Source organism: Empidonax traillii, unplaced genomic scaffold, assembly GCF_003031625.1.
Source record: "Empidonax traillii isolate 1590-97213 ecotype Southwest subspecies unplaced genomic scaffold, ASM303162v1 scaffold33:size3420811, whole genome shotgun sequence".
NCBI lineage: Eukaryota > Metazoa > Chordata > Aves > Passeriformes > Tyrannidae > Empidonax > Empidonax traillii.
Genome location: NW_020955226.1, coordinates 1,234,227 through 1,261,560, shown reverse-complemented (window position 1 = coordinate 1,261,560; position 27,334 = coordinate 1,234,227). Strand labels below are relative to the sequence as shown.

The 27,334-nt window shown below is 35.6% G+C and overlaps 1 protein-coding gene across 1 annotated transcript in view; it reads right to left on the bottom strand.

The window, feature by feature from the left end:
• LOC114073727 (sodium channel protein type 2 subunit alpha) overlaps positions 1-27,334 on the bottom strand; it is a 78,235-nt gene that overhangs the window by 37,746 nt on the left and 13,155 nt on the right. The window contains exons 2-11 of the mRNA XM_027911472.1: positions 18,886-19,205; positions 15,918-16,036; positions 13,352-13,441; positions 11,550-11,678; positions 10,778-10,869; positions 9,585-9,857; positions 6,072-6,135; positions 5,370-5,511; positions 4,349-4,555; positions 2,904-3,194 (exon numbers count right to left, since the gene is read on the bottom strand). Coding sequence (XP_027767273.1) covers positions 2,904-3,194; positions 4,349-4,555; positions 5,370-5,511; positions 6,072-6,135; positions 9,585-9,857; positions 10,778-10,869; positions 11,550-11,678; positions 13,352-13,441; positions 15,918-16,036; positions 18,886-19,152 — 1,674 coding nt within the window. The 5' untranslated portion in view covers positions 19,153-19,205. The remainder of the gene's footprint in view (positions 1-2,903; positions 3,195-4,348; positions 4,556-5,369; positions 5,512-6,071; positions 6,136-9,584; positions 9,858-10,777; positions 10,870-11,549; positions 11,679-13,351; positions 13,442-15,917; positions 16,037-18,885; positions 19,206-27,334) is intronic.

The window sequence follows — 27,334 nt, the reverse complement described above, 5'->3', positions numbered from 1 at the left end:
CTTCGTTCGCGAAGACTGGCCATTACATATAATATTATATATATATATACCAACTGTTCATAAACTGAGTTAGTGTATCTAGACACTATTTACTCCAGGTTGGCAGAAGTCTGACAGGCTGAGTAAATAAAATTTTAGGCAAATTTCCTGTGATTCATTCTGCATGCAGAGGTAGTTCCCAAATACTGCCTAGTTTAAAAAAATACGTATCTTTTTAGATACTAGGCAAGTAAGCCATAACAAGATTTTAATTTTCAAAGTCTTAGCTATGCTGAATACGCAAAGATGCGCCTGTAATTTTGTATTAACAGCTTTGCTAATCTTCATCAGTTTACTCATGTGAGTAAATGTTCTGCTATGCGAGGATCTTATCAGGGTCACAATCAAAATAATGCTCTAATCTTACAAATAATTATACATATTCTTAATTCTAATTCATATCAGTTATTGCCTTGACTTGACTGATTAGCATTAGCACCTGATTTCACCCAAGACCTCTATGAACAGCAGAGATGGTACATAACAAAGCAGTCAAAGCAGTGTCTTTGTTTCTCTTCTGCAACTTTGTGGACCTGAGCCCCACTGTTCTAGATACTGCAAAATGCAGAACAAAAAGGCACTCTGCAAAGAACTTATCATCTAAGTGTAACACAACAGATGGATACAAAAAGAGAGGGAATACAAGGAGGCAAATTGATGAGTATGATAAACAGTCATCTTAGCTCACCTGAAGTCACTTCCCTGTCAAGCTTTCTGTAGGCAGCATGGTAAAAGAGAGTTTTAAAGAGGGATTTGAGGAAAGCAATGAAGTGTTCTGTGAAAACTCATGGGAGCTTCTTCCAAGCATGAGGGGCAGCATACCAGAAAGGGCTCAAAGAAACTAGTTTGAAAATTTAACAGCAGGTTATGGATGCTGGCATGGGTCAGTCAAAGCTGGGATTTCACTTGTTTACTGTAAGTAGACAAGGTAGGTTGGGAGGAACTTTAGGTACAGTATGTTTAATGGTATTAAAAAAAATTTCTTTAGGTAAATATGTTTACTAGCAGATTAGATAAAAGCAATGGGATAGGTTAGTGCTTTTTGCAATAACATTCTTGATGAATACAGCAGTAATTGGGAAATGGAAAGAGGCCCGAGGTAGACATGGTTCACAATTGTGGGTCCAGAATAGAGTTTATTTTAAAAAAAAAGAAAAAAAAAAAAGAGAGAGAGAAAAAAAAAAGGCCTCTTGGAAATCCCTTTGAAATTTTCAAAGGGGTAAAAGGATCTTCTAAAGCACAGCTAAACCAGGAGAATTGCGAGGACACAAAATCATGAATGTTAGGAAGAATAAGCTTTCAAGAGGAATAAAATGGTCATTTACACCAAAAGAAAATGAAATGTCAAGGAAAAAGTCAAAGATGAGATATAAAACTGAGTTTTCTCTAGGAAAAAACTGGTGAGCGGAACTTCTGTTTAGTGGTTAGAACTAAGAATGAAAAGGAACTAAGGCTGGAAAACCAGAAGGGAGGGTATTTCTAGACTATCATAGTCATACAGCTGTAAATGAACTTGGGAGATGAAAAGGTTAGAAGAGGAAGTTATATGAGGAATGCTTCATTTCTCACAAGATGGATGAACTGATCTGCAGTTGAATAAGGCTGCTGTTTGAATGAAGACACAGGCCAGAATATGCACCTAAGGGATCGGATGGGTCTTCAACACAAAGTTGAAGTCAATTGATACAGGTGTGAAAATTTGTATAAGAAACAGAATGAATCACGAACTAACTAAATTCAGCAATGAAGTCTTACAGAGATTAGTTAGACAGTTAACAACATAAAATGGTGTCAGACCAAGGAGGTGAGATGGGGGAAGTACAATAGGGAGTGGAAGGAGTAGCAGAAATAGAAAGTTGGAAACATTATATTCCCACCATGGTCTGATCTAAGAAGGACAGTCCTTCATAAGAAAACACTGGATGAAGAGGTCTGAGCTTCTTTGAGAATGGGAGCTGGAGAAAATGATACATGAAGAGAATATGAATGCTCATGATCTATCAAAGGATGAAACAGGCTTTCCAGAGGCAGTAATTAGAAGAGGATTAAAAAAGACAGGAATGAGTTTAGTAATAATGACTAAAAAGAGGGAGAAAGCAAGTCATAAAGATCAGGGAGAATTGAGAAGGTGGGGATAAAAGGAAGAAGCATACTGAGGTACAAAAAGAGGCAGAAAAATGAGAGAATGTATGTGAGATCTGGACTTAAAGCACTGAGGGGAGAGTGAGAGGTGGGCAAATGAAGAGGAGCTTTGAAAACTGCAGAAGGGATAACATAACAGAACTATCAAAGGAAATAAATGTCTGGATGGGGGATGCAGATGGCACTCTGAATCACTGGTGTTTCAATGTAAGAGAACACATGCAAGGACACATTGCCACACATATTTCTACCTTCTTTAAGGTAACACAATTAGTGGTCTCACATCAATTAATTTTTCAAATTTCACATGAACATTTACGTAATTTCTGATGACCTTTTTGCATCCCAAATTTTAGTGCTTTTCTCATTTGAAATATTACATTTCTTTGTATGTGTGCATCATATTTTGAAGCCACTGATCATGCTGAACATAACCAACTTCACGGGGAGATAGGTCTATTTTAATTAAGAAATTTGAAATACAGCTCGTGTTAATTACACAAAAAATTTTAAATTTTCAGACATAAATTTAGAATAAACCCTAAATCTCTCAAATTCTTACACTTTCATATCTGGCTGCAAGTTTTAACTTGGTCATATTTTGATTTAAGGTGCTAATGAATCTGTGGTATCTTGCAAGAATTAACCAAACTACTTTACAGGGTTTATTTATATGGTGAGTAGACAACAAAGGTGCTTAAGAGGTAATAATACTATGGTACCTGATGCGGGGAAGAGAATCTCTTTTCGTATGTCAGTCTATTTCCCTCAATGGAAAATCGGAAACCTTTCTTTTTGATGCTGTCCTCTGATCCAGATTTGTGAAATTCTTCCCCATCCTTCTCCTCGCCTTCAGATTGTTCTTTTTGCTTTTTTTTCTTTCTTCTATTCCTTCTCTCTTTAGCACTCTTTGAGCTCAGCTTTGATGCCTCAGAAGAACTTTCGGAGAATCCACCTATTCCACCTACTCCACTATAATCTCTTGAGTCAGCTGCTGCAGCTGCTGCTGCCGCCTATACGTACAAGCACATACGCAATTTACAGCATTTATACACAAACAAACACCACTCACTATTTTACATTTATTGCCATTCTTAGAACAAAAGTTATTATTTTGAAAGAAAAGCAATGCTTCCACTTCACTGAACCCAGTGTATTGCCAGAAGAATAATTTGTGAAATACCACAAGGACCATAATTTTGCCACTGCTCCATAAACCAGGAGTTAGAGTAACCCGATGAAAACTGTGCTGTCAGATAAACAAGTGAATAAGCTTCTGTTTTAAACTGGAGCAACATGTTGCAATGAATTTTTCATCTGAAATACTTTGTAGAAGTAAGGATTCAAGGCTTAAGCAATCGGTAAGATCCCTGTTAAGAGGAAGCAACACTTTCTTACATTTTGATGGATTTTGAATACTCTCTAGTCTATTAAAGATCTGGTGTGGCATTGATATCTCAGTTTGGCAGATCATAATCAGAGATTTGTGTTAAAGTACAGACTATTAGATATCTTTTGCTGTTTGGTTTTCAAAATATGTGGAGCATTTTATTAACATTTCTTTACAAGCTGTGGTAAAGAACCAAACCAAACCAAACAATCCCAACAAAGAGCAACTAAACAATGATTTTTGCTGAAGCAAAATATTTCTCCTATAGTACCTACAACAGTTTTGATTCTGTTACTTATATAAACAGAATTACTGTTTGGGGTGGTTTTCCCACATCCCCATCACCATTTCAGACAATCACAGAATGGCTGAGGTTAGAAGGAAACCCTGGAGGTCATCGTGTCCAACTCTCCAGTACAGACAGGTTCACCTGAAGCAGGCTGCCCAAGGACCATATCCAGACTGCTCTTGATTATCTGCACAAGCACTCTGGGCAAACTGTTCAAGTGCTCAGTTAAAAAGTTGATTTCCATCTCCAATTTGAAAATCTAGTATTTTAGCTTGTTGGTTATAATTTTTTCACAAATTAACAGATTCACTCGAGCCAGCAGAAATAGTGCAATGGAAAACACTAAAGATTGTTTGCAATATGAAGGAATTTATGAGACAGACTAATACATTGTTAGGAGCAGGAGAGTAAAAGTATTCTCATACGTGGACGTAAAGCATCCAATCACACTCATGAATGGAAGAAGAAATTTTACTTTATAGGGATACCTGAGCTTCTTCCTGTTGCTTTTTCAGTTGTTCCAGCATTTGCTGAAATTCTGCTTCTTTCTGTTCTGCTTCTTCCATGGTTGCTTGATTCTGTTCTTCATAGGCCATGGCAACCACAGCCAAGATCAAGTTGATCAGGTAGAAAGAACCCAGGAAAATGACCAAAACAAAAAATATCATGTATGTTTTCCCAGCAGCACGCAGTGTCTGGAGAAAAAGAGATAATACACATTTTTAGCAGACTTTAAATACTGTTACATAATATGGTAGCCTCTGTGTCATAATCTATAAATACATTATAAGACTGCTTTGTGTTAGCACAAGACTATTTAGTTACTTATTCCATATAGAAACAATAATATATCCTGAATATATATGCAAAAATCCAAATTTTATATCCTGAATATATATGCAAAAATCCAAATTTTATGTCTACTATTGTCAAGGGAAATCAGATTCTGAATACTTCAGAACTTATACCAATAACAATCCATACATCTACTTTACAGCCTTTAAATTTAACAGTAGTGGGGCCAATCAGCATCTTACCTTCTTGTCTCATCAGTCCCAAACTAGACTGCCACAAAGACAGTGCAGTATATAAAATGTCACAGTGAACAAAATTACTGTCCTTCACATTAAGGATATGTGTAGTTCAGGGACAAGATGGAACCTTTTCAAACACAACATATTTTTACTAGATTGCAGATCAATTTAACCAGCATTTATTTACAGCATGTTTGGGTAAGAAACTTGAACAACTTAAGTTCATTTACACAGAAAACAAACAATAAAGTTTAACCACCTTCATAAAAGCTATTCCTTATTATGTATTTAAGTAGCACATGGTAACTTAAATCATTAATAAGGGCCTTATTGTTTAAGACAATAGCTTACATATATGAAATTAAAGATGATATCTGGTCCAAAGGCCTTAGGGACATGTGAATGACAATAACTATGCAAGTACTATGTAGTAATGGTATTGGTGATGGTGCTGTTTATTTTAATAAGTCCTCACCAGCTGGTAAAGATTCTCCCAAAAGTCCTGAGTCATCAATCGAAACAGTGACAAGAATGCCCAACTGAATGTATCAAAACTTGTGTAGCCATAGTTGGGGTTTCTACCAGCTTTCACACATATATATCCTTCTGGACATTGACTACAAAAGAAGAGGAAATGCTATTTTTAACAACTACTCTATATTACCATATGCTGTAGTAAAACAAAATTGTTCAGGAGTACCGGTTGCTAACAAAACTATGAACAAGTAAAATTTTATTCTACATACCTAAGATAAAAATATATATCTTATCGTTTTTCAATTTTTAATTCCATTTCCTAATGATATTTCCATGCTTTAATAATACAATTAGTATTATTCTACCTACCCTTCCCCAAAATTTGTCATAATAACACATTTTCACCAGGACAAGAGAAGAACATCAAGTAGCATGGCAGATGAAAAACAGCTGGCAGTAACATTTATGCACATTGCATTCATGTGGTTACCTTTAGAAAAGTAGCCTAAGATGCTGATGGAAATGCCTGTGTAAACTCAAATCACATAGATGGCTGTATTTAGGTATAGCTTCAAAGGCAAAACATCAGTAATTTGTAACTCTACAGTACAGCTGATATTAAAGTTGACCACCTGAGCTATTCTAAGCAGCTAATTGTTTTTCCTTTATGCATAATGAAAAATGATGAACATTTTCTTACCCTGCATCTGAGCTATTGCCACACAGCAGTGCATCATTTTGTCCTTCCAAGAAGTAGAAATGACCTGATTAAAAAAAAAAAAAATCAAAAAGGTGATGAGAAAGGTACATTTATGCCCAATGGAAATTGAGCAATTATATAGACTTTTACACACTTGAAAGAAATTAGCAGAGCTAACAAACTTTTTAACTTCCATATGCAATGGTTAGGAATGATAAAAGCGTGGAAAATACTGTTTTGACAAGAAAGTGGTTTTCTACAGAGTCTTAAAGGTGGCCTTCCTTTAGAAAATGGAAAAGTAGTTGCACAGTTAATTCTCAGAAACCTAACCAAATTATTAATATACAATGGCTGGAATACCAAATTGTGTATGTCAGCAAATAGAAAAGCAGCAGGAAAGCAATGCAAAGGAGGAGGGCAATTCTCTGCCTTTGTGCACTTTGATACAGAACACTTAGTATTATTAATTTATCATTTTTTATTACATATTATTTTATCCAAGTATTCCTTGAAAAAATACTGGAATTTTGCAGCATGAAAACAGAACACAAGATGCCCAATAAATTGCTAAATGGATCCTAATTTGAGCAGCTGGGGGAGGAACCAAGCTTTTACTGTACATTACACAAAATTACTACATGAAATTCTATAGCAGAGGAATAGACTTGAAGAATCTATATGCATTTTTTAACTAACTACTAAAATGAGGCAAAACATAATTTAAAGAGGTGTAACTCCTAAAAGCCCCTGACACATTCTTTTATTTTCTTTGTTCTGCTTCACGGCAGAAAGGGAAAAACAATTTGCCTTCGATTCCTAGTTTGGGATTCTTACAGTAAAATGGGAATCTCTAGTGGAGAGTTTTGGGTCAGGTGGCCTATTAAGCTAAAGTTGCCAGAATTAGGTATGTTCTGGCTGTTCCCAGGAAGCAGATGGTTCTGTGAGATTCACTGCCAGCTGGCACTGACTATATTAGCTGGCATGAACTAACTGAGGACTAATGCTAAACAGACAAGCAGGGAATTGCAACCAGTTCCTATTGACTGCTTCTACTCTGTCACCACCTGTATACAACAGAGGCAGCATAAAATCTGCTTGTTTTAAACAGAGAGAGAGAGATTATGTGCATAATTTATAGATCAGCAATCTAGTCTCAGATATCAAAGAAGAAATCAGTGGATTTTCAGACATTCTGGTGATCACATAGTCAGATCCTGTGAGAGATCTAACCTCTAATTTAAAAATTTAGGAAGTTTAAAGATGCAAATAGGCTCCAAGCAGGACTTCCAAAATTCACATTCTTATATGGCACAGCTTCTCCTCTGGAAAGCAGAGGATCCAGTTAAACCATCCAGTCAGCTCAACTCTCAGCCAACTATTTTGGAAAACACTGAAGATTTTTTTTTTTTTTAAACAAAAATGATAAAGTAATAAAAACAGTCAATGTGACTTTGTAAAAAATATGCCATATACAAAACTATTCCTGTCTCCTGCCAATTTAATAACAAGACAGCAGTCGTGTACAAGCCCTACATGACACTTCCATATGCAAATAAAGGAGATATGTTCTGGCTGGAAATACCACAAAATACTTGAAATCAGAGAGGAGTCACCAGTGACCCAGTGTCAATTCATAAGGATACCTCTTTGAAGATCCTCCAGGGATCTATGCTAGACACAGTTTTCATAACAAGTTTCATTACCAATTCAAGACATGAAACAACAGAAAAAAATGTATCAAGTATTTTGAAGACATCAAGCTAGGAGAGAAGGTAACTGAAATTTAGAATGACCTTCACAAATGGACTAGCTGGTCTGAAAGCAATTGGATTCATTTCAACAGAGACAAGTGGAAAATGTTACACTTGACAAGGCAAAATCAAATACGTAAGTGAAAAATAGACAGGATGCAGCCACAGCCACCACAGTAGAAAAAGATGCAGTGACTGTCACAGTTGACTGTGAATCAACAACACAGTGCTGACATAAACCTGAGGTAATTTTGAAATGTGTTAGTAGGAATGCTGCATATATGGCACATAAGGTATAGATACAAATTTGAAGTAACTGTTAGAGGAGTAAGTACCCAGTTTAAATGTCTCATAAAAAAACCCAACCAAACAAATCCTAGAACAAAAAAAGGCAGTGGAAAAACAACAAAAAGAAAAAAATTCCCAGACTAACTGGAAAGAGTCCAAAAGGAAAGTAAAAATAGGTATAGAAAATGCAAAACAGAAAATAGCATTGCTTGGCTCAGAAAAGACTAGAAATAAAGAAGATAAGAGTTTTTAAAGATCATAAAGACTAATACAAATAAGTTCATGATTATCTTATTTCTAATTCTACAGGAGAAGCAGTAATATATTTAAGCTGAAATTAGGAAAATGTAGGTCAGATATTTAGAAAAAAAAATTCTATTTGGTAATACAGTACCAGAAACAACTAAAGGGGAATGGAATGTATCTGTTCTTCAGATGGGTTATCATTCAAAATTTCTCCATGACACTTGTATACTACAAGTATGCTGAGACGATAAGTATATTAAAAGATTATAAGGCAGTGAGACTTGAATCCAAAAGTATTTAGTTCTTAAACTGAGGTTTTCTACCTTTCAGTGATATAGCCATCAGTTACAACATTTATATAGACTTAATAAAAACCCTGAGATTATGCCTAATTATGAAGTTAAAACATTAAATACACTAAAATAAACAGAAGAGGTTGAACAGATAAATAGGAGAAACTGTCACTACTATTATGAATGACAGAATAGCAATCTACTACAGATATGTTCAGAGTTGTTCTATCTGAATTTCAAAACAATTTTTGTTAACACAGTAGTGACATTAACTCCCTAAAACAGTAGAGATGTTGTATTACGAGGTACAAAGGAGGTCAACATGCTCATTTCTTGATTTTCCAAAGAAAAGAAACAAATTAAAAGACAGGAATATGGAATCTAGTTCTTATTTTGCAAGAATGAGAAGCACGAGATAAATCAGGAGTATTGTCATAAAGGCATGTCTGTGCTGTGCAAGAGTCTGTGATGCAGAGACACTCACCAAGTTGTAAAAAAACAACACAGTTGCACTGACGTGCTATGGCAGGACTCATGGGCTAACTGATGTTCAAATGTGGGTTTATGATCATAGACAGTGGGCATTATCTTGCACTAATCCAGCCATTACATTTCAGATCCCATATTAGGGTTGTCACACTACTTCAGGAGGCTTGAAACTAGCATGGAAATTTCTGGTTTAAGCTGAGACATGATTTTACTTTAAAAGTCATATTGGGTAAAAGGTAAAAATATATTTTGGCATCCAGTATGGTATCATGAGTATGTTAGATTACATTATGACTGTTCTTTTATTTGCTAGAGAAAATGAGTTCTGTCCTGTCTGTTGGCCAGGCTACACACTTTTGAAGGCAAGAGAAAGATACTGATGTTCTTGTATCTGTTTAAATAAATTCCAGAAAATCAATGCAGCAGATTATATAATTAACTCTTACTTTCATCTTCGATGTACTCATCCCAGTTAAATGTTGTCATTGTTGTATTAATAAATGTACCATTTTCACCTATAGAGCTATTAAAGATGGCAATAACAGTTGTTTCAAAAGTAGAATTGTCTGGAGGCCACTGCAGGCATTTATTCCTCAAGTTGCCCATGAACAGCTGCAGCCCTATCAGTGCAAATACACTCAGACAAAACACAGTCAGGATCATCACATCTGAGAGCTTCTTCACAGATTGAATAAGGGCTCCCACAATAGTCTTCAAGCCTGCAAAGAGAAAAGATTTTTATGATGATGTTACATAGATACTAAACATACACATACAAAAAAAAAAAAAAAATTCACGTGATTTTTTCCCCGATAAAGATTTCATGCAAAAAAACTAGTAAATTACTCAAATATTTGTGATACAATAAATTTAATGAAAAGCCTTATTACTTGTGAAGATGAATGAAAGACGTAAGTTTATGCTTATTTTATAGTGTACAGAAATAAAAAGGAGATAATTCCAAACACATTGTTTATGCCAAAACAAGTGCTTCTGTTATCCATGCTATATCTCAACCCTATGTAGAATAGCACTGTTCATTTTTTGCTGATGCTTCTTGCCCAAACCTTTCTTATATGAACCTTTTATAATGTATTCTACATTAGCAAACCCATTATAAAGACATGATAAGTGCATATTTAAATGACGTTGTAATAATCTTCTTACAATATAAGAGGGGTGATGGTTTGGAGAAGAAAGACATCTTTAAAACAATACCCCATGCATGGCCCATGCTATCCTTTAGAATTTAATTTTTCATACATGAGTTAAAACTGAATTCAGTTGCTGTATCAAGTGCTTTCAATAAATGATAAAATTTGCATCACTATGAAAGCTTAAAATCAACTTATATCTAAAACATGTAAAGGAAAGCTTGATGTCATAAGATGCAAATCACATAGGCTGTTTACTGCAAATATCCCATGCAAGAATTTGTTAAACTCAAAGGCTGATTTTTTTTTTTTAAAAACAACATACAACTCATACACGCATGAATCAATTTAAATAAAATTACATGTCTTGATTCTTGCTTTTTTGTTTAGTTGACAATGTGTAGCAAACAAGGCTTATGCTTTAAAAATGTGAATACAGCCTTTGTAGAACAAAAGTCAGCCTCGGTGTTTAACCTCGCTCTCACCTGGAATGACTGATATTGTTTTCAAAGCTCGGAGAACTCTGAATGTTCTCAACGCTGAGACATTGCCCAGGTCCACAAACTCTGTCACATATCTGTAATAGGGGAGTTCACACACAAACACAATGACAGCACACAAATAACAGTTGGAGATACGAGGGGCCTAACACCTCACACCAACTTCTTCTTACCTGGAATTACAGAAATAGTTTTCAAAGCTCTCAATACTCTGAAAGTTCGAAGAGCTGAAACATTGCCTAGGTTTACAAATTCTGTTACATACCTGTAGGATTAAATCACAGTTACTCAGAATTGAGGCAGATTTTATCTTATTTGCTCGGCTCTCTGATCAAGACCTCTTGACCATTCACTGTATTTTGCCTTTGTTATAAATATATTTCTGCCCATAAAATTAAATTAAGTTTTATCAAAATAAACCACATTGACTTGATGTTTGAAACCTAATTTGGTCAGTTACTAGCTCAAAGTCAAGAGGATTCCTTTTAATTCTGGTATTCAGAAAGGAGACAGGATATGAACAGCTCAGGCTGATGGCATTCCCAATCCTAAGGGGCTGGCACACCATGCTGGCCTCTGCAGCACATGCTTGGTTAGAAATACTAAAATGTGTAAAAGAGGTAGAAGAAACATATTGAAACCACAGGAAGTCCAGGCTCCAAATGTTCTGGCTGACAAGATATGAGGCAATTTTTAGTCACTAATCTCATGATATCAGAAAGAATTTTTATAAAAAAAAAATAAGTAGAAGACTTACGCAAATGTTATGACAGTGAAATCTAGCCAATTCCATGGGTCTCGAAGAAATGTAAAATCTTCTAAACAGAAGCCCCTTGCAAGAATTTTAATAAGTGATTCAAAGGTATAAATTCCAGTGAATGTGTATCTGAAGAAAATATGCAAGACAGAGTTTACAGGTATACACGTTATTGTCACATTTTATGCTTTCTAATTGCTTTATTCTCATTTTCTTCTCTTTAAGAGGCATAAGAATTTAATGGCAGCTACAACCAACTTTAATCATACACATAATTTATACAATAGGGAAGGAGAAATTAAAAGATTTAAAAACTAAATGAAAATCCATAGCTTAAGTTCAAATTCTGTCATCTGCACCAATAAGAGAGATGCAAAATTTCCCAGTTACTTTGCTGCTGCATGTTTATGTCCAGTCTGAATTCATATCATAACAAAACACACAGATGGATTATGTAGGATTTCAGAAATTGCTTCCAGATTAAAAATTTCTTTCCTCAGTGTTCTTTTATGCTGAAAATTTGCTTAGTACCATGAGCTTGCAAGTGCCAACCCTCGTCAGCCCTCATTCGTTACACAGTAGGTATATCTAGTACTTCACCTTCAGCAAGATACAGTACTGGAATGAAACAAGTCACTTGAGATGCAAAATCATGGGCAAGAATCAAAAATATTTATGAATGCCAATAAAATTCAGCTACTCATTTTGAGTAAAAAAATGTAGTTGAAATGTAACTTAAAAAAATATTTAATTCTGGCATTTTGAGTAAATTCAATCCTCTGTGTCCAAAAGATATCTTGAAATTTAGTTTAATTTATATCCTTAATGAAAAACAATTCAAATTAAACTGCTTAAAAAGCTTATAACTGAGTCAACCTGAAAACCATTTTCCAGTGTGAATGTTTTCAGTTACTAAGAAATTTCTCTCCTGCACAACTTTACTTAATAGATGAGGACGTGTTGTAAATCTAAGTGGCACAACACAAAACTGAGAAGAAATATTCAAGCAATCAATCTTTATCATAAATATTTACTGCATGCTAAACAGACATAAAGGTTCGCACTGAACTCAGAATGAGAATGCCTTTGTTGACTTTTATAGCCCTATGATTTCACTTTTGACTACTGGAGATTAAACAGGTATGTATCATCCCAAACACTAAAAAATGAAGAAGCAGCAGAAGCATAAAATGCTGTTGCAAAAATGAAGCACCATGAAGAGCAGTGTTTCACACCACGGTCTACAGCCTTGGAAGTGTCATTGTCCATCAGCACCATGTAGCTGACACCATAATGGACCAATTAGCCAACAAGCTGACATCGTGTTGGGCCAATGATTAGCTAACCATTTCAATACTTATTTTGCATACATGCTTTCCATTCTTTGGTAAAAGAAAGCTGCAGCATAGTGAATACAGTCATCCATAAGATAATCCCTTTATCTGTTAATGGTTATTGCAATTGAGATCAAAGAGCGCCTTGCCTGCATTCTTCCACAGATGCAACATAGAATGCAGAAAAAAAACATTTATAATTCACTTTTTCTGTATGATCGTAAGACTAGCTTTTCTTCTTACATCCCCCACCTAATACTGCAAACAGAAGATGAACAATAAACAACTTGTCATGAGACAATTACACGTATTTAATGCTACAGTGAAGAAACTAGCATCAAAATAGTTGTTGAAAGGATATGCCAACAAGGTACCTGCTGTCAGGGGATGCCATCCTAATACAAAATAATTTACAACAGTTTATTTCTGATTACTGAATATTATTTACAGAAAATTCATTTTACTTACTCTACATTCTTTGTCCAGTCTGGAGGGTTACTCATGGTCATAAATACGCAGTTGGTCAAAATAGTGCACATGATAAGCATGCTGAATAATGTAGGTTAAGAGTTAAGGAATGTAAGCCAGAAAAATCTCACAAAAGAGTATCAAATAACACACTTCTTTGGTAGATTTTTGCTTTCAGGAGCTATTTAACTCTCCCCAGCTCTTTTAATACCTAGGGAAAGGCCCTGAATATGTTAAATTTTTCACAGTCACCACTTTATAGCTGGAAGAGAACATCATATACGAAAAATCAGAAAATCTGAAAGATACTAAAAAGAAAGACCCCTATCTTTGGGAGATCTTGTCTTTCTTTTTGAATAAAAATGTGAAAATTTGAAGTAGTAGCTTCTAGTTTCTTGGAATAATACAAAAATTATTACTTTTAGATGATCTAGACAAATGTGATGTACTTCATGCATACAAAGGAATGAAAATACATTTTCTTCACTTTTATGTTTCACCATAAAATTTGGCATGTATAAAATTTTTGCTGATCATTATGATACATACATTAAAGCTAGCTGCAACATAATAGGAGAGAACATAAGGAAATCTTAAGGAAAAAAGTATTTTATTGCTGTTTGCTTTCTATATGACTTTTATAATATAAATGCAGTTGGAAGGGAAGGCACATGTTAAGAAACCTAAAAAGAATTCCTGAACAGGTCCAAGGCATAAATAATGTATTTTAACAGAACTGCTCCAGATCTACAACCTTTCACTCTCGGAATTGCTGACATTCTTCTAAGATACGAAAACATAACCACTAAAATGAAAACCATACAGGTGAATCACAAAATGTCCACATGATGGCACCACCACCTAAAACTAGAGAGAGGACAAAGCTCGATTTTGAGAAGAGCTTTAGCTCTCGGAGGTTCCGGTGGTGCTCCTAAGCAGAAATCCGAATATAATGGAGTGAGAAGTACAGTGACGTTCCCTCATGAAGTTTTCTTTGCACGTCTACAATTATTTAAAAAACCTTCAAGCGACTAAAAATACCTCTGCCTTCTGAACTGTGGAATAACTGTGGCATTAAATTCAACAATTATTTGGGTTTTTGCTCAGTAAATATATTTTAAATCCCTTACTCAGAAACTTCCTTCTTGTTCTGTAATTCATAAACGAACAGAAAAGAATATTTAAAAAATAAAAACTCATGCTATGAGAGTTTTCCCAGCCTGCATTTTACATAGGCTTTCAAAATCCTTCTTGATGAAATGTCCTCTCAGAGTTGCAAATCCTCACTATTCTTTCAATGGAGAAATAACTATACCTTCCCACAACATTTTCTAACATTCTGACTTCAGTGACTAACTCTTCACCACCATCTCAATCCTACAGTCTTCTATTATTCCACACAACTGAATAATGCTCTAGAATATGGTAAGGAGTGTTATATAATTGAAAAGTAACTAGTTATAGTGGTACCTATAGCAAGAAAATTCAAAACAGGCTATGTAGTATCATGATTGATTCTGGAGTAATTTGTAGGCTAGCCACTGGTAACAACATCCAAAACAAAACAACTGCGGTAATTACCAGATTTTCATTATACTAAGACTGAAAGAAACCCTTTCAAGATTTGTTCTACACGATCTTAGGATCCCCATATGCAATGCTACACACAGAATTACTTTCAGTGTGCGTATGTTAGGTATTTGTAAAAATAAGTGTGCAAACATTTGTATTTGCTCCTTAAGTAAGCAGACTTGCTGAAGTCAATGCCTTCATTTCTCTCAAGAGCATTTGGGATCAGACCAGTAGGATGCCTACTATAGGCAGCTATCATAGCATTGAAAACCACAAAATAATATGTAAGTAATTATAATAATTTAGCTTTTCAAATCTCTACCTGCAACGTGGAAATCTCATGACCTACTTGAAGACTGAAACTAAAACATCAACAGGATTATGAGTGTATAGTGCAGTAATGATCAAGAAATAAAACAGACAGGTGAGATACATATAGGACTGAGAATGTATAATAAAACAAGAAACCTAAGTTGGTTTATGAATCTATCTTTCTGCAATTGTTATCTGAAAAAGAAAATGAAAAGGAATAATGAAACCATATTTTCACTAAATATTCATGCAAGCACAGACCTGGGATCAAAGATACGATTTTAACACACAATGTCAGTGAAGAACTGAAAGTATTTTGAGCAACATATCTGCAGTTTATGAAAAATGTGGAGGAGGGGAAAAGATGAAAAAAAGATGTGAAGATTACAGGAAAAATAAGAGGGAAAGGAAAAAATATGTGGGGGAAGAAAGAAGACAGTGAAAGAAATTATAAAGGACGATGACTGGTTGTCTGGCTTCTGGTATTACTATATTAGGATCCAGCAATAAACACAAATGTAAAAAGAGAATAAGAAAAAGATCAGAAGACAGAAATAGTAGATAGAAGAGGGACAAAGCACTACAGATCATATTGATCCTGGGACATCTGCCAGAGAATGATTTAAATACTAAGTAACATCTCATTCATTACAGTTTTAGACTAACCACTTGAAAAGGATATGAATGTACCAAAATCTTAATAGCTATTTTTCTAAGAGGATTGAAAGGAGTTAACATGTACAGGGCAGAGGTGGCACTGAATCGGAATATTGCCTTCCCTTTATTCAATACTATAAAGGTCTGGGAAAAGAAAAACAGAATGAAAAACAGCATTTAGAAGATACCAAGTTACAAAACCCAAAATAATTTTTATTTCATCATTAACTGTATTTGCCCAATATGCTCTTCTTTCATTTACACAATTCCCTTGTCCAGTTCAAACATCACAGAGGCCAGTCAAATTATGATAAATATAATTGAATGAAAACATTTTAGTAAGTTTATTTAGAAACCAACAACAATAGTACCTCGAAGTATCTAAATTTCAAGGGTGATCATGAAAATATGGAAGAGTATTCAACAAGTTTTTCAATGTAACACTAATGTACTCAGTAGTTTTTGCTGTACTCTGAATAATGTATTCCTTCCCTTTCCAACTATTGTTTTATACTTGCAATTTTTTCTCTTTTTGAATCATGCTTTATTTTTATCTAATACAGGATTCACTAATCCATGTATTTTCACTGCCTCTCCAAGTTTCAGCAGTAACTTGTGTACTACCAACATTTTTAAAAAAGCATTTCTGAACGTAAGAATTTTCTTTAAAAGTGGGAAACAAAGAAGAACAAAGTCTTTAAATTCTTCTTAAATTCTTTTGATTCTCGCGCATTTGGAGAAATTCTTATCCATTCCTATCATCTCTCTCTACACATGGGTCAAAGTTCCTGCTTGTTGAAAGGAAGTGGATCCAGCCAGCATTGTGGCAGTCCTAGAAAGCCCAGAGGGCATATTAGCCATGCAGACCTGGAACACTGCCAGTAGCCATGATCTGCCTCAACTGGAATCAGAGGGCAGCATTTGTAAAGATTTATGCTCTACTTTTCTGAGCAGGTGTGGCAAACAGAGCAGCTGAAATCCTGAAAATGCAATGCCTCTCCCCGCCTGAAAGAATAGATTTCAGACTTCCAAACTGAGCATGTTTGCATTCCCACACAACTACTGATTCTCAATTGACACTCTGGTCCTTTATTGTAGCGGAGAAAGGTTTGGTCTGCAATGTGCCATTGACTACCATCACTTTTCAACTCTCTTACTATTATTCCTGGAGTCCATTAAAATATGGCCTCTAATAATCAGAGTTCTAATGTTTTCCGTTCCCTTTACTCTAGCAAAATGTCTGATGAAGTATCATTTGTGTGATGCTGATTCATCAAGGCATATTAAAAAAGAAAAAATGGAGCCTGACATAAACAAGGATGTTTAAAGGTACTCAAAGAACACCAAGAAAAATAATAGGAGGAATTATGATTGCAACATACAGCTTGAAGTCTTGTGTCTCCTACTAGAAACCACTATGCTTTTGGAAAAGATCAAGACAACTGCTGTGCATTTCTCAATCAGGAACAAGCATTCCTCAGGATTTTACCCCACATCTACACTTAATTGCAGAATTACTTTTCTAGTTTCCAAAGCATGATAATACATGCTCTAACTTTAGGTTTTCTGGCATTGAATTTAGATTTTTACTACTACAGAACAAGTAAAGAAGGAAGGAATCAGAAGTTTGACCCAAATAATATTTGCCTTCCAGACTTCAACAGGGTAAATCACTTGAGTAAAGGGAGCAGAACATGATATTTAATTGAAAACCTTGTTTTCAAATTTAACTCATGATTCTCTATACACGAAGGGAGTTTTAGAAATTCTGTAATGAACATTTCAGGCACAGCTGATTTTTTATGAGCTGTTCTGTTTAGTTCCTCATGGTATGCCTGTATCACTGTTGCTTCAACATATTACTGATGAGGCATACCCCTAATTCCTGCAGGAAATATCTTCATTTGTATTTTTTCACTTAGTTCAAGTTTGATTCATGACAATTCTTGGGGTTTTTCTTCATTTTTCTTTGAAGTAGCTTCTTTGCTTTCATGGTTTTTGTTTGTTTGTTTTTAAATTCACCTGGTTTTATTCGCTGGATAGTTTCCACAGAAAAAGAAAAGAAAGCACAAGAAAAAAATTATGAAAACAAGAAAAAAACGTTAATTTCTTCTTTACTTGTATCATAATGATGGTGCAATATATATGATGCCAAAATCTAAGGGACTGAAATTCTGGAAGAAAACCAAGGCCATCTGGACACAATTCTAAAGTTCAGCACTTTTGTTCTGGTCACAGCAGTTGTTGATACTTTAAACAAAAAGAAAAAAAAATTTTTTTTTTTTAAACTAGCATCTCTAGAGAAATATTTTTAAAATTATGTAACAGTCTGTCAACACTCTAAGACCAATTCCTACCTCCTCTTTATGTCCCGCTTTTAAACACCTCTTCTTTGAAAACAATCATAAAAAAATATAAAACTGGATGCCAAAACTTTTTCAAGCAGACTAAGTTGGATATATGATGTCTCCATGGAGTACAACATGAAATATCTTCATCATATCCTGAGAAATTACCTTTACATGCTTCTCTATCCTTCCCAGCACCAAGAGACTGCAACCTAGACTTTCCACACGACAGTGAAGAAACCTAGTAACAAGGTGCCTAGCTACCTTTGAGATGGTTTTCATTTTGAAGATCTGCTTCTTTCACATCTGTAATACAACAATTTGTAATAATTCTAAAGATAACGCCAGTGTTATTTGTTCAATTCACCTGCATGTGAAACTCTGAAAGTTACAGTCTTTGTAAAATGCCAGCTATATTAAAATAAATCTAAATGTACCTCTACTGACAGACCATCAGGTTCAGCAAACTTGCATTACTGACTTCTGCTCCTACAATGGAGATTTCTGCCAATCAGATCAGCTGATGGGGGAATTTATTAGACGGAAGGACTGAAGGGCTGCATCAAAAAAACTAGAAACACTATGTGAAGGGTTTTTTGTTACTTAATTTCCTTACAGTCTGATAGAAACATACAATACACTCACTTTTTTATTGATATAATATGGGTCCAGGTCTTCCAAGGGCTCGGACACCATTCCTGGAGGTATGTCACCGTAAATAAATGGCAGTGTCTTTCCTGCCTCCAAGTCACTGTTTGGCTTTGGGCCATCTTCATCATCCTCATCTTTGCGTTCCTGTTTGGATTTTTGAGCTTTTTCTTCATTGATACGCTGCTCAATAGCTGCAAGTGATTCTCTTGTGAAATAGCGGAAGCTGTCGGGTCCTGGTGGTACCAGCACTGATTGTGCCATCTTTTCATCCTGCACCTCTTAGTTACTGTTTAGCCTCTCTCATAAAAAAAGTGCTAAAATATATAAAAAAAAAAAAAACAGAAAGAATTTAGAGTAACACAGACATTACAAACAAGTAAAGGAATATAATTCCACAGAATTTTCTGTGGGACATCTTGTTAAATTCAATAATCATCCAAGAGGAGGTTGCTGTGAAATGAATTTTTAAATTTGTTTAGATTTCAAGACAAACCATTTTCCTTTGCAGCTTGCCTCTTAGAGTTGTCTTGAAGGTATCAGTTCTTAAAACATTTAGTTTAAAATTCACTTGAATTTACTTAGTGCTTGCAACGATAGATTGTCAGTTCTATAGACTAATGAAAAAGTCACATGTGATACAATAACACATTTTTGCCTTTATTAAGGGTAATGTTATCCATTCCAGTGATTAAAGTAGGAGATATTTTCCACTACATTCAGTGTGAGGAACCAACAGTTCTGAAGTGTTTGATTCGGTGTTGAGAAGCAAGACTCCAGACAATTCACCTCCTTATTATCCTGGAAGCTGCATCTTGGACCAATCCTCTCTCTAGCTATATGGACCAGAAATGACTCCTAGAATTCACTACTACCATGTAAAGCCAGAGGGATCAGTTGAAAGCAATAGGAGATGCTCCTTCTCTTCGGGTACAAATATGCTGCCTTTGCAGAGCTGCCAGCTCAGGAAACAAGATTCAAGCACAAGCACCTGTATACAGATCCCCTGCCTGGCAACACGCTGTGCACTGGAAGAATTGCTGAATGGAATAAAAATGCTCTTTAATCATTACATACTACACTTAGATCTCTTATGTCTGATATCAATTGTATATATTTTTCATAAATTTCACTAGCAAGAGCGGGACCATCTCTTTTTAATGTCTCCAGACAGTTCACTTAAAAAGAACAGGTGGAAAATATTCCCAATGCAAATACTTTGATCTGAAATCACAAACAGGATCTCTGTTGTAGTCTCCAAGAATTTTTCTCTAGAGTCCTTCTGAGTAAACACATTAAAAATATAGCAAATGAAATAAAGCAACAGATTTTGAGTAAGACAATATATCCAGAAAGAGTTATCAAATTAAAATGATACAACAGTTTGAACACAACCAGCAGGATCCTATTTTACTGCCTCGCATAACACACAGACTCCAGCACAGCCGCAACAAACTCATATTTTTGAAGGCTGTTAAATAAGCTGCAACATGATGTCTTCTCCCTCTTTTCAACCATATGCACACAGCCATTTACACCTACACAAACATCCACACACATCCCAGCTCCTGCAGGTCTCCCTTGAGCGTGCTCTCCCACTGCAGGAAAATGCACCTGGTGCATTCTGTTATGGACGGTCTGTAGCAAATTGCTGCTGGAAGCGGCACTGACTAGTAGCAGCAGGAAGGTTAATTAGAAAAATGAAAGTGGTCCTGCAGCAGACTCTTGTTAGATTATATTTTTAATTACAGAACGAAAAAGGAAAAAAAAACCAAGAAACCAAAATTGTTTTAATACTGCAGGCAACAATTAAAAATTCATTACCAGTGAAGAATCTTGCACTTATGTGGGTTTGGAATGGCACCAAGGAAGACTGCAGCTAAAAATTCCATCATGTCTTTTTTTTTTTTTTTTTTTTTTTTTTTTTTTTTTTTTTTTTTTTTTTTTTTTTTTTTTTTTTTTTTTTTTTTTTTTTTTTTTTTTTTTTTAATTCTCCTTGTACAGACCACACCTAACTTCCTGCTGAAGGATCCTGGTTATTGAAGTCAAATCTGGCATTTCCTGTGTGAGCCTACTAAGCGCTGTAACTCTTATTGCCAGTAGATGGTACTGATACACACCCATAAATTCTCATCAGAAATGGTAAAGAATTTTTGCATGCTCAAACATTTGCTTAAACTGAGATTCTGGGACTAAAATATATGATTTTATATAACCAGCCAAGTCTCAGGATTCTCAAAAATTCTTTTCAATACACAGCAGCTACTGTTGAGGAGACCATAGCAGTTAAAACTGTGAAGGTAAAACAGAAAGAAAGTGAGAGGGATAGCAAAGTAAGAGAAATTAAAAAATGGAGGTTACAATGGCTGTGTACAAACAAAGCAGTTACTGAAACCATATTACTGTCAGTCTAGATTATTTTAAACCATAGCTTGTGTAAATTTTCTATAATAAATGCATACAAAATATTCAATGTGTACTCTTTCCAAATCTGGAAAGGCAGCAATGAGAGGGAAGGAGGGCAGTTTAGAGTGTTCACAGCAGTGGTAAGTTCCTGTACAGAAATCATCTCCTCCTGCTCCCTGCTACAGCAGGTGATTGGGAGCATTGTAAGCTCCTCCTTTCATGTGGTAGATCAGTAAGACACCACCTTTATGTACCACTCCACCAAGATGCCATCCTACCTCTTTCCACTCTTCTGCCTTCTATTTTCTTTGCTTACTGATTTTCATCCTTTTTCTCTCGTTGCACTAATAAAAGTTTTTTACCTCTCTCCTACCTCACCATTGACCTTCTGCCCTTCCCTCCCTCTCTCACACATACACAAATCTTTTCCAAACTTTTCAAGCACACAGGTCTTGATGTATCTATATATTCAGATGTTCTGGCAGTCATTTACTCCCTACCATCTCCCTTCCTTCAGCTGTGAAGAGGACAAAAAATAGCTGTGAAAAGCAATAAAAAGCAAAAGTTCATTCTAAATTGAGAGAAGGATGACAATGAGAAAAGTTGGAGAAGGAAAGAATATAGTAGCTGAAGCAATGCCACTGTGGCTTTGAAAAAGAAACAATGAAGAGAGTGAAAATATTGATAATTTGTTTCTTTGGTAATTATGGTGAGAGAATGATCAGTTTGACTTAATCAAAATAGGGCTTTTGAAATTTTCAGTAACTATATGCCAAATTAGCAAATCTATCAAATTCAAACACATCAAAGTATTGACTTGGTTTTGATTCATGTAAGTATTACACAATATTTTAAAATAATTTTAAAAGAAAGTCTTTTTAGTGTTTCATCTGACAGGCTTTTCTAATTTCCCAGATGATTCAATGAAATCAACAAAAAGTTTACAAACAATTCCACGTAACCAAATTTTTGTTGTTGTTAAAAAGAAGCTTTGGATGAAAACTTCTGCCTGGCTCTAATTAGGACTGTAGTTTACTTTTACTTGGAACTGCTCTGAAGTCTCAAAATAAGAGGATTGTGAGACAGCACAGACTCACAGGAGGAGTAAAGGAGCTTCTAACTACAAAAGCCTTTTGATTATTTATTCATGTGGATATGCACATATGTGTTTATGCAGCTGCTTATATATGAAAGTTACAGTAAATCAAGTACCTGAAAAGCTGGGCTCATTCACACAATATGGAAAAGGAGCTTCATTCTTCTATTAGTGGCATATTAAGTTACAGCATCTGATTATTTGTTTCTTATTGTAAAGGACTGAAATTACCCAAGATCTCAATTCGGTTTCCACCAGTGCAATACAATCTACATGCACAGTGCTAGGCAGTGAAAAGTGAAGATTAAAAGGAAATAGTCAGTGACGCATTGTATCCCATTGCCTTAGATTGGGTCTAGACTTAACAGGCTGTAGAAAGTGAACAAATATTTTAAAGAGACAGACCAGACAGGAAATGCAATATGATCTTTGCAGTATAGAAGAGAAATATATCTACTTCTAAAGATGAGACCACAGTAATACATCTGCAGAAGCTAGTAACAATCCTAAAAATATATTAAAATAATTTACTACATAGCTGTAATAAATGTAACAGATAAAATTATTAGAGATAGAAAAGGAAAATTATTAAATAGCAAATACCAACCAAAACCCAATCCAATACAGCCTATATTTAAAAACGATTGTTCAAACATTGTCAAAATTTACCTCAAATATAAATACAAAATAAGTATATTAATTCTGGTAATAGGTAACTTCTGGCCGCTGTCAGGCTTCCCACCTACAGCTACGGGTACATTTTATGAACAATTGTATCACTAGTGGTGTCCATCCTCCCTCTGCCATGGCACATCTGAAAGCTGGAAGTGGACCTTGTCCTTTAATGACTTGGTGAAACACATGGCCCATGTAAAGGGTAGAGATGAAGAAGTGTTCAGTGTCATATGTAAAGAAACTCTACACGAGGGTAAAGGATTTTAGATTGGACAGAGCGAAGAGAAACTTGCGAGTCTTTTCCTGGCTGCCGAGTAGCTCTTCATCTATAGACAATCCTCGTTAATAAAATCAGAAGAAAAACACATTGACAGTTTCTCCTCAGAAATCTGTAAAAATTAACTAACCGCCTTTGTTCAATGGTAAAGCATAGCATTATAAGGCACAAGTGGCAATTTGCCATTATTCTGTGGTTCTGTGACCCTCCAGCTGTGTGTTCCCGTACTATATGAGATTGCCCCGAAGTGCATGACTTTTCATTTATAGTTCTGAATTTCATCTCGTTCCAGTAACACCAGTCATCAAGCTCATCTAGTCCTTTCTGTATAATAGCTTGCTCAGTCTTTGACAATGCCTTCCAACTTTGTGATAGGAGCAAATTACTTTGGCATTTGTCCATTTTCTTTGACGAAACAATAAATTAAACTTTAAATACAATCTGTCCCAAAACTATAACAATGACAAGCAACTTCAACCAAAGTGTAGGTTACTTGGATACTTGTGGTACTTTGCAAGATGTGCTAGTACTACCCTAAAAACTTTAATCTTCAGAAAAGTCTTCAGTTTATTCTCTTTAAAAATGAAATTGTATTGTTTTAATTGAAGGGAAAAAGGAGTAGAAAAGCAGAGCCTTTTCTTCTTGTAAATAGTATCCATTTAATCAAATACACTGAATTCCTGTCACCTCTTCCTCTCATGCTACTTAAAACACTTACTATAGTACTAAATTATTCATGGTGATCTAGATGACTGAAAAACATGTTTGTTAGCCTTGAGATGACATGAAACTGGGAGGGCTACAGGTAAACAGGAAGATAGTATTAGAATTTAAAACTTCCTGGCAAATAACAAAATGAGCTCAAAAAGTGATTCAATTTAAGAGATAAAAATTCCACTTTTTTATTTGGGCAAGAATAAGCACCTGAAAAATTGCAGGATGAGGAAAAAACCCCACCAATAGCTTTGTAGGAAATGATCTAGAGTACTTACTACATCACAAACCAAGCATGAGTGAAAACCGTCAGTCATGCAAGGAAAAAAAAAAAAGGCAAGTACTTGGATTTACAAACTTCTGAACTGATCTTCTACTCTTCTACTTGGATCAGTATGTCCAATTTTGGTATAACATTTCAAAAAGTATGGAAAGAGTTCAGACCCCAGCAGTAAAATGTAAGTTATGAGAAAACACCCAAGGAAGTGTGGGATTTGAGCTCTTTCTGCCATAATTTTACATTGGAAAGATTGACTGAAGACGCAGGAACAGTCTTTAAACATCCAGAAAGCTCCTCCAAGGAAAAGGAGGAATTTGTTTTCTTTCTATCTAGCATACATGCAAACTGGTTGTGGGGTTAAACTGCAGCAAGAAGGGTTTCTTAGAACATTTTACCAGGGAAAAATGGGAATGAACAGAGTAAACATATGACAATCATTTAAGTGCTTTAAGGAAGGCTAGACCTTGGAAAAAAACAAGATCAGTGGTGAGTGTGAGTTTTGTAGCCAGACTGATCAGGATGAGAATCGAGAAACTTGTAACAGGCCCTCACTGTGTTAGGGGTTTAATAAGCATAGGTTTCTCTTGGTTTTGTGCTGCTTCATCTGCTGTTTTTCTCCCCAGGCCTCAAGAGAGCAAGAACTTATTGTTTATATACCAGAGAAACAGAAAAGAAAGGGGCTTGATTTCAGTCACTCACAATGAGAAAGTTCTTGAAAAGTCAGTGGGGGTGCAGTGTAGAAAAAAATTACATCACATGCAAGAAATTCTAAGGACTTCTTTAGAGTGAAAGGGATGAGAGCACCTAAGGAAGCACTGGTGTGGAATAGGAGAGATCTGCCCCCAGTTTTTCTTTACCCTCTCCTTCCAGTACTTTCCTTTTCACCTAGCCTGACAAAAAGAAACTAAAACAATGAAGTTTAGAAAAACTATATTAGTCCATTCTCTTACTTGCAGCTCACATTACTGTTATTCTTATACATGGGTAAAATAAACCCTGGAAACAGCCTGTTCCGTCTCACAGGATATTATCTCTGTAACCCTTCCGGATCTGTCAGCACTCTTTGGCACTGCATGAAATATTGTATAACATGTGATGGCCCTGTCTGAAGGTAGAAGGTTTAAAGCTGGTGTAGTATCTCTGCTAAGATTTATGGGCTCACTACTCCATGGTTGAAATTAAACAGCAAATAAACATCAGTTTTCCTATGCTTGAGGTTTGTGTGTTTCATTCAATGCTGCACTGCCTGTTCAGTAGCCAGAGGTGTGACAGAGGTCCCTTCATACAGGATCGACATGCTGAATTGTGCACTTTGAACAGCAGGTGTTCCTGCACAACAAATCTTTCCAAACAGCTCTTAGAAGAGCTATATAAAAATACAGCTTCCTACACATTTTCCAACATTTTAAATGGATGTATAACTAGCTAGTCACCTTTCAAAATGCAGTTACTGAAAAATCTTAATCCAATATGAGATAATGTTGTCAGAAAGGACAGATGCATTTTCCACCCGCTCTTACCCTGCTCATTTCTCACTGTGCTGGTTTGAGCATTTCTGCACCTCTGCATTTTAGCCAGATCAGATCACTGGTCTGGCTGAAAACTGTAAATAACCAGCTGGATTTCAGACAAATAGCTGATCCATCACACTTCAGAAAAGAAAGTAAGAGGCTTAATACGTCCCCTCACTTTTAGAGTGCAAAGGACCAGCTGACTACCTTTGGTGTCATCCAAATTTTAGTGCTCCTCCTGTGTGCAAGCTCACGAGGGCTTAAGGCACCAGAGTATGAATAAATGGATCTCCAGTTCTTGAATAATGGAGCACAACAGGGCTCTAACAATTGTAGTCAACAAACATTGGCATAGAGCCTATACCTGGTATAGAACCCAGCATAAGTAGGATAAAAAAAACAAAAAGGGTTATTAAAATTCCCAAACATTAGCAAATCTAAAGATCAAAATTGCATTAGCATTCAGTTACAGCAACCTCAAGACTGCTCTTCCAAGATCAGAAGGTGAACAGGATTACTCCTTTCCTTTAAACATGGACATCAGGACAGCATTTTATGCAAAATGTGCAGCAAGGATCTTCTAATGTGAAAACAGGTATACAAAGATCCCTACTGGGAAAGTTCGGAGGTCCTTCAAATCAATTTTCTTACTCTCTCCAAAACTTATTTCAGAAAACTGTCCACAGGGCTACGTCAAGATGTATTCCAAAGAAGCATGAAAACCACATCGGTAAAAATCAGCAGGTTGTTATCTTTACTTACTGTTAGCCAATAACAGGCAATGACTTGCATTTGTTAAACTTACCCCATTTTACCCTTTTATCAGAAATGGCCTTTGAACAACTGCTGATTTTCAATCATATGTCAGTGCCTGAACAAAAAAACTACTTGTCTTTCCAGATAAAAGGCCCTTAAATCTCTCCTTCTAGCATTAGACAATTTGGGTTTTTTCACTTGATGAAAATACCATTCTTAACTTTTTTATTTTTTAATACAGTGAAATAAACTTTCTGCCAGACTCCAATGAGGTCCTGCAGTTCTCCTCGACCAGAGAAAAAAACAAAGGCCAATTCCCACTCAAGAAAGACTCAAAACAACAGTTCAAGTTTCCCTTGACAAAAAGAGAAATACTGTCTCCAAAGCAAACAGCAAATGTGGGAAAACAATGCAAGACTATTCACCAAATCCCAAATGAAGTGGTTAAGTGATTAAGGCCTTTCTGGCTGTTCATGGGCTTTTCTTAAATCAACAGTGATCTGACTGTTGATGGCTTTTCTTAAATCAATCTTTGCCCTAATATCCATTATGAGAAACATATCCCCACAAGTACAGTCTTGTGTGTCAGGCTAGAGATATAACCATTTTTAGTGTGTGTGTGTGGGGAGAGAGAATATAAAATTCAAGATGTAATGATAACAGAAATGCCATATGTATGGGATGAGCTAGATATTTCCAGATGCCTGAACAGGAGAATGTGCTGACTACTT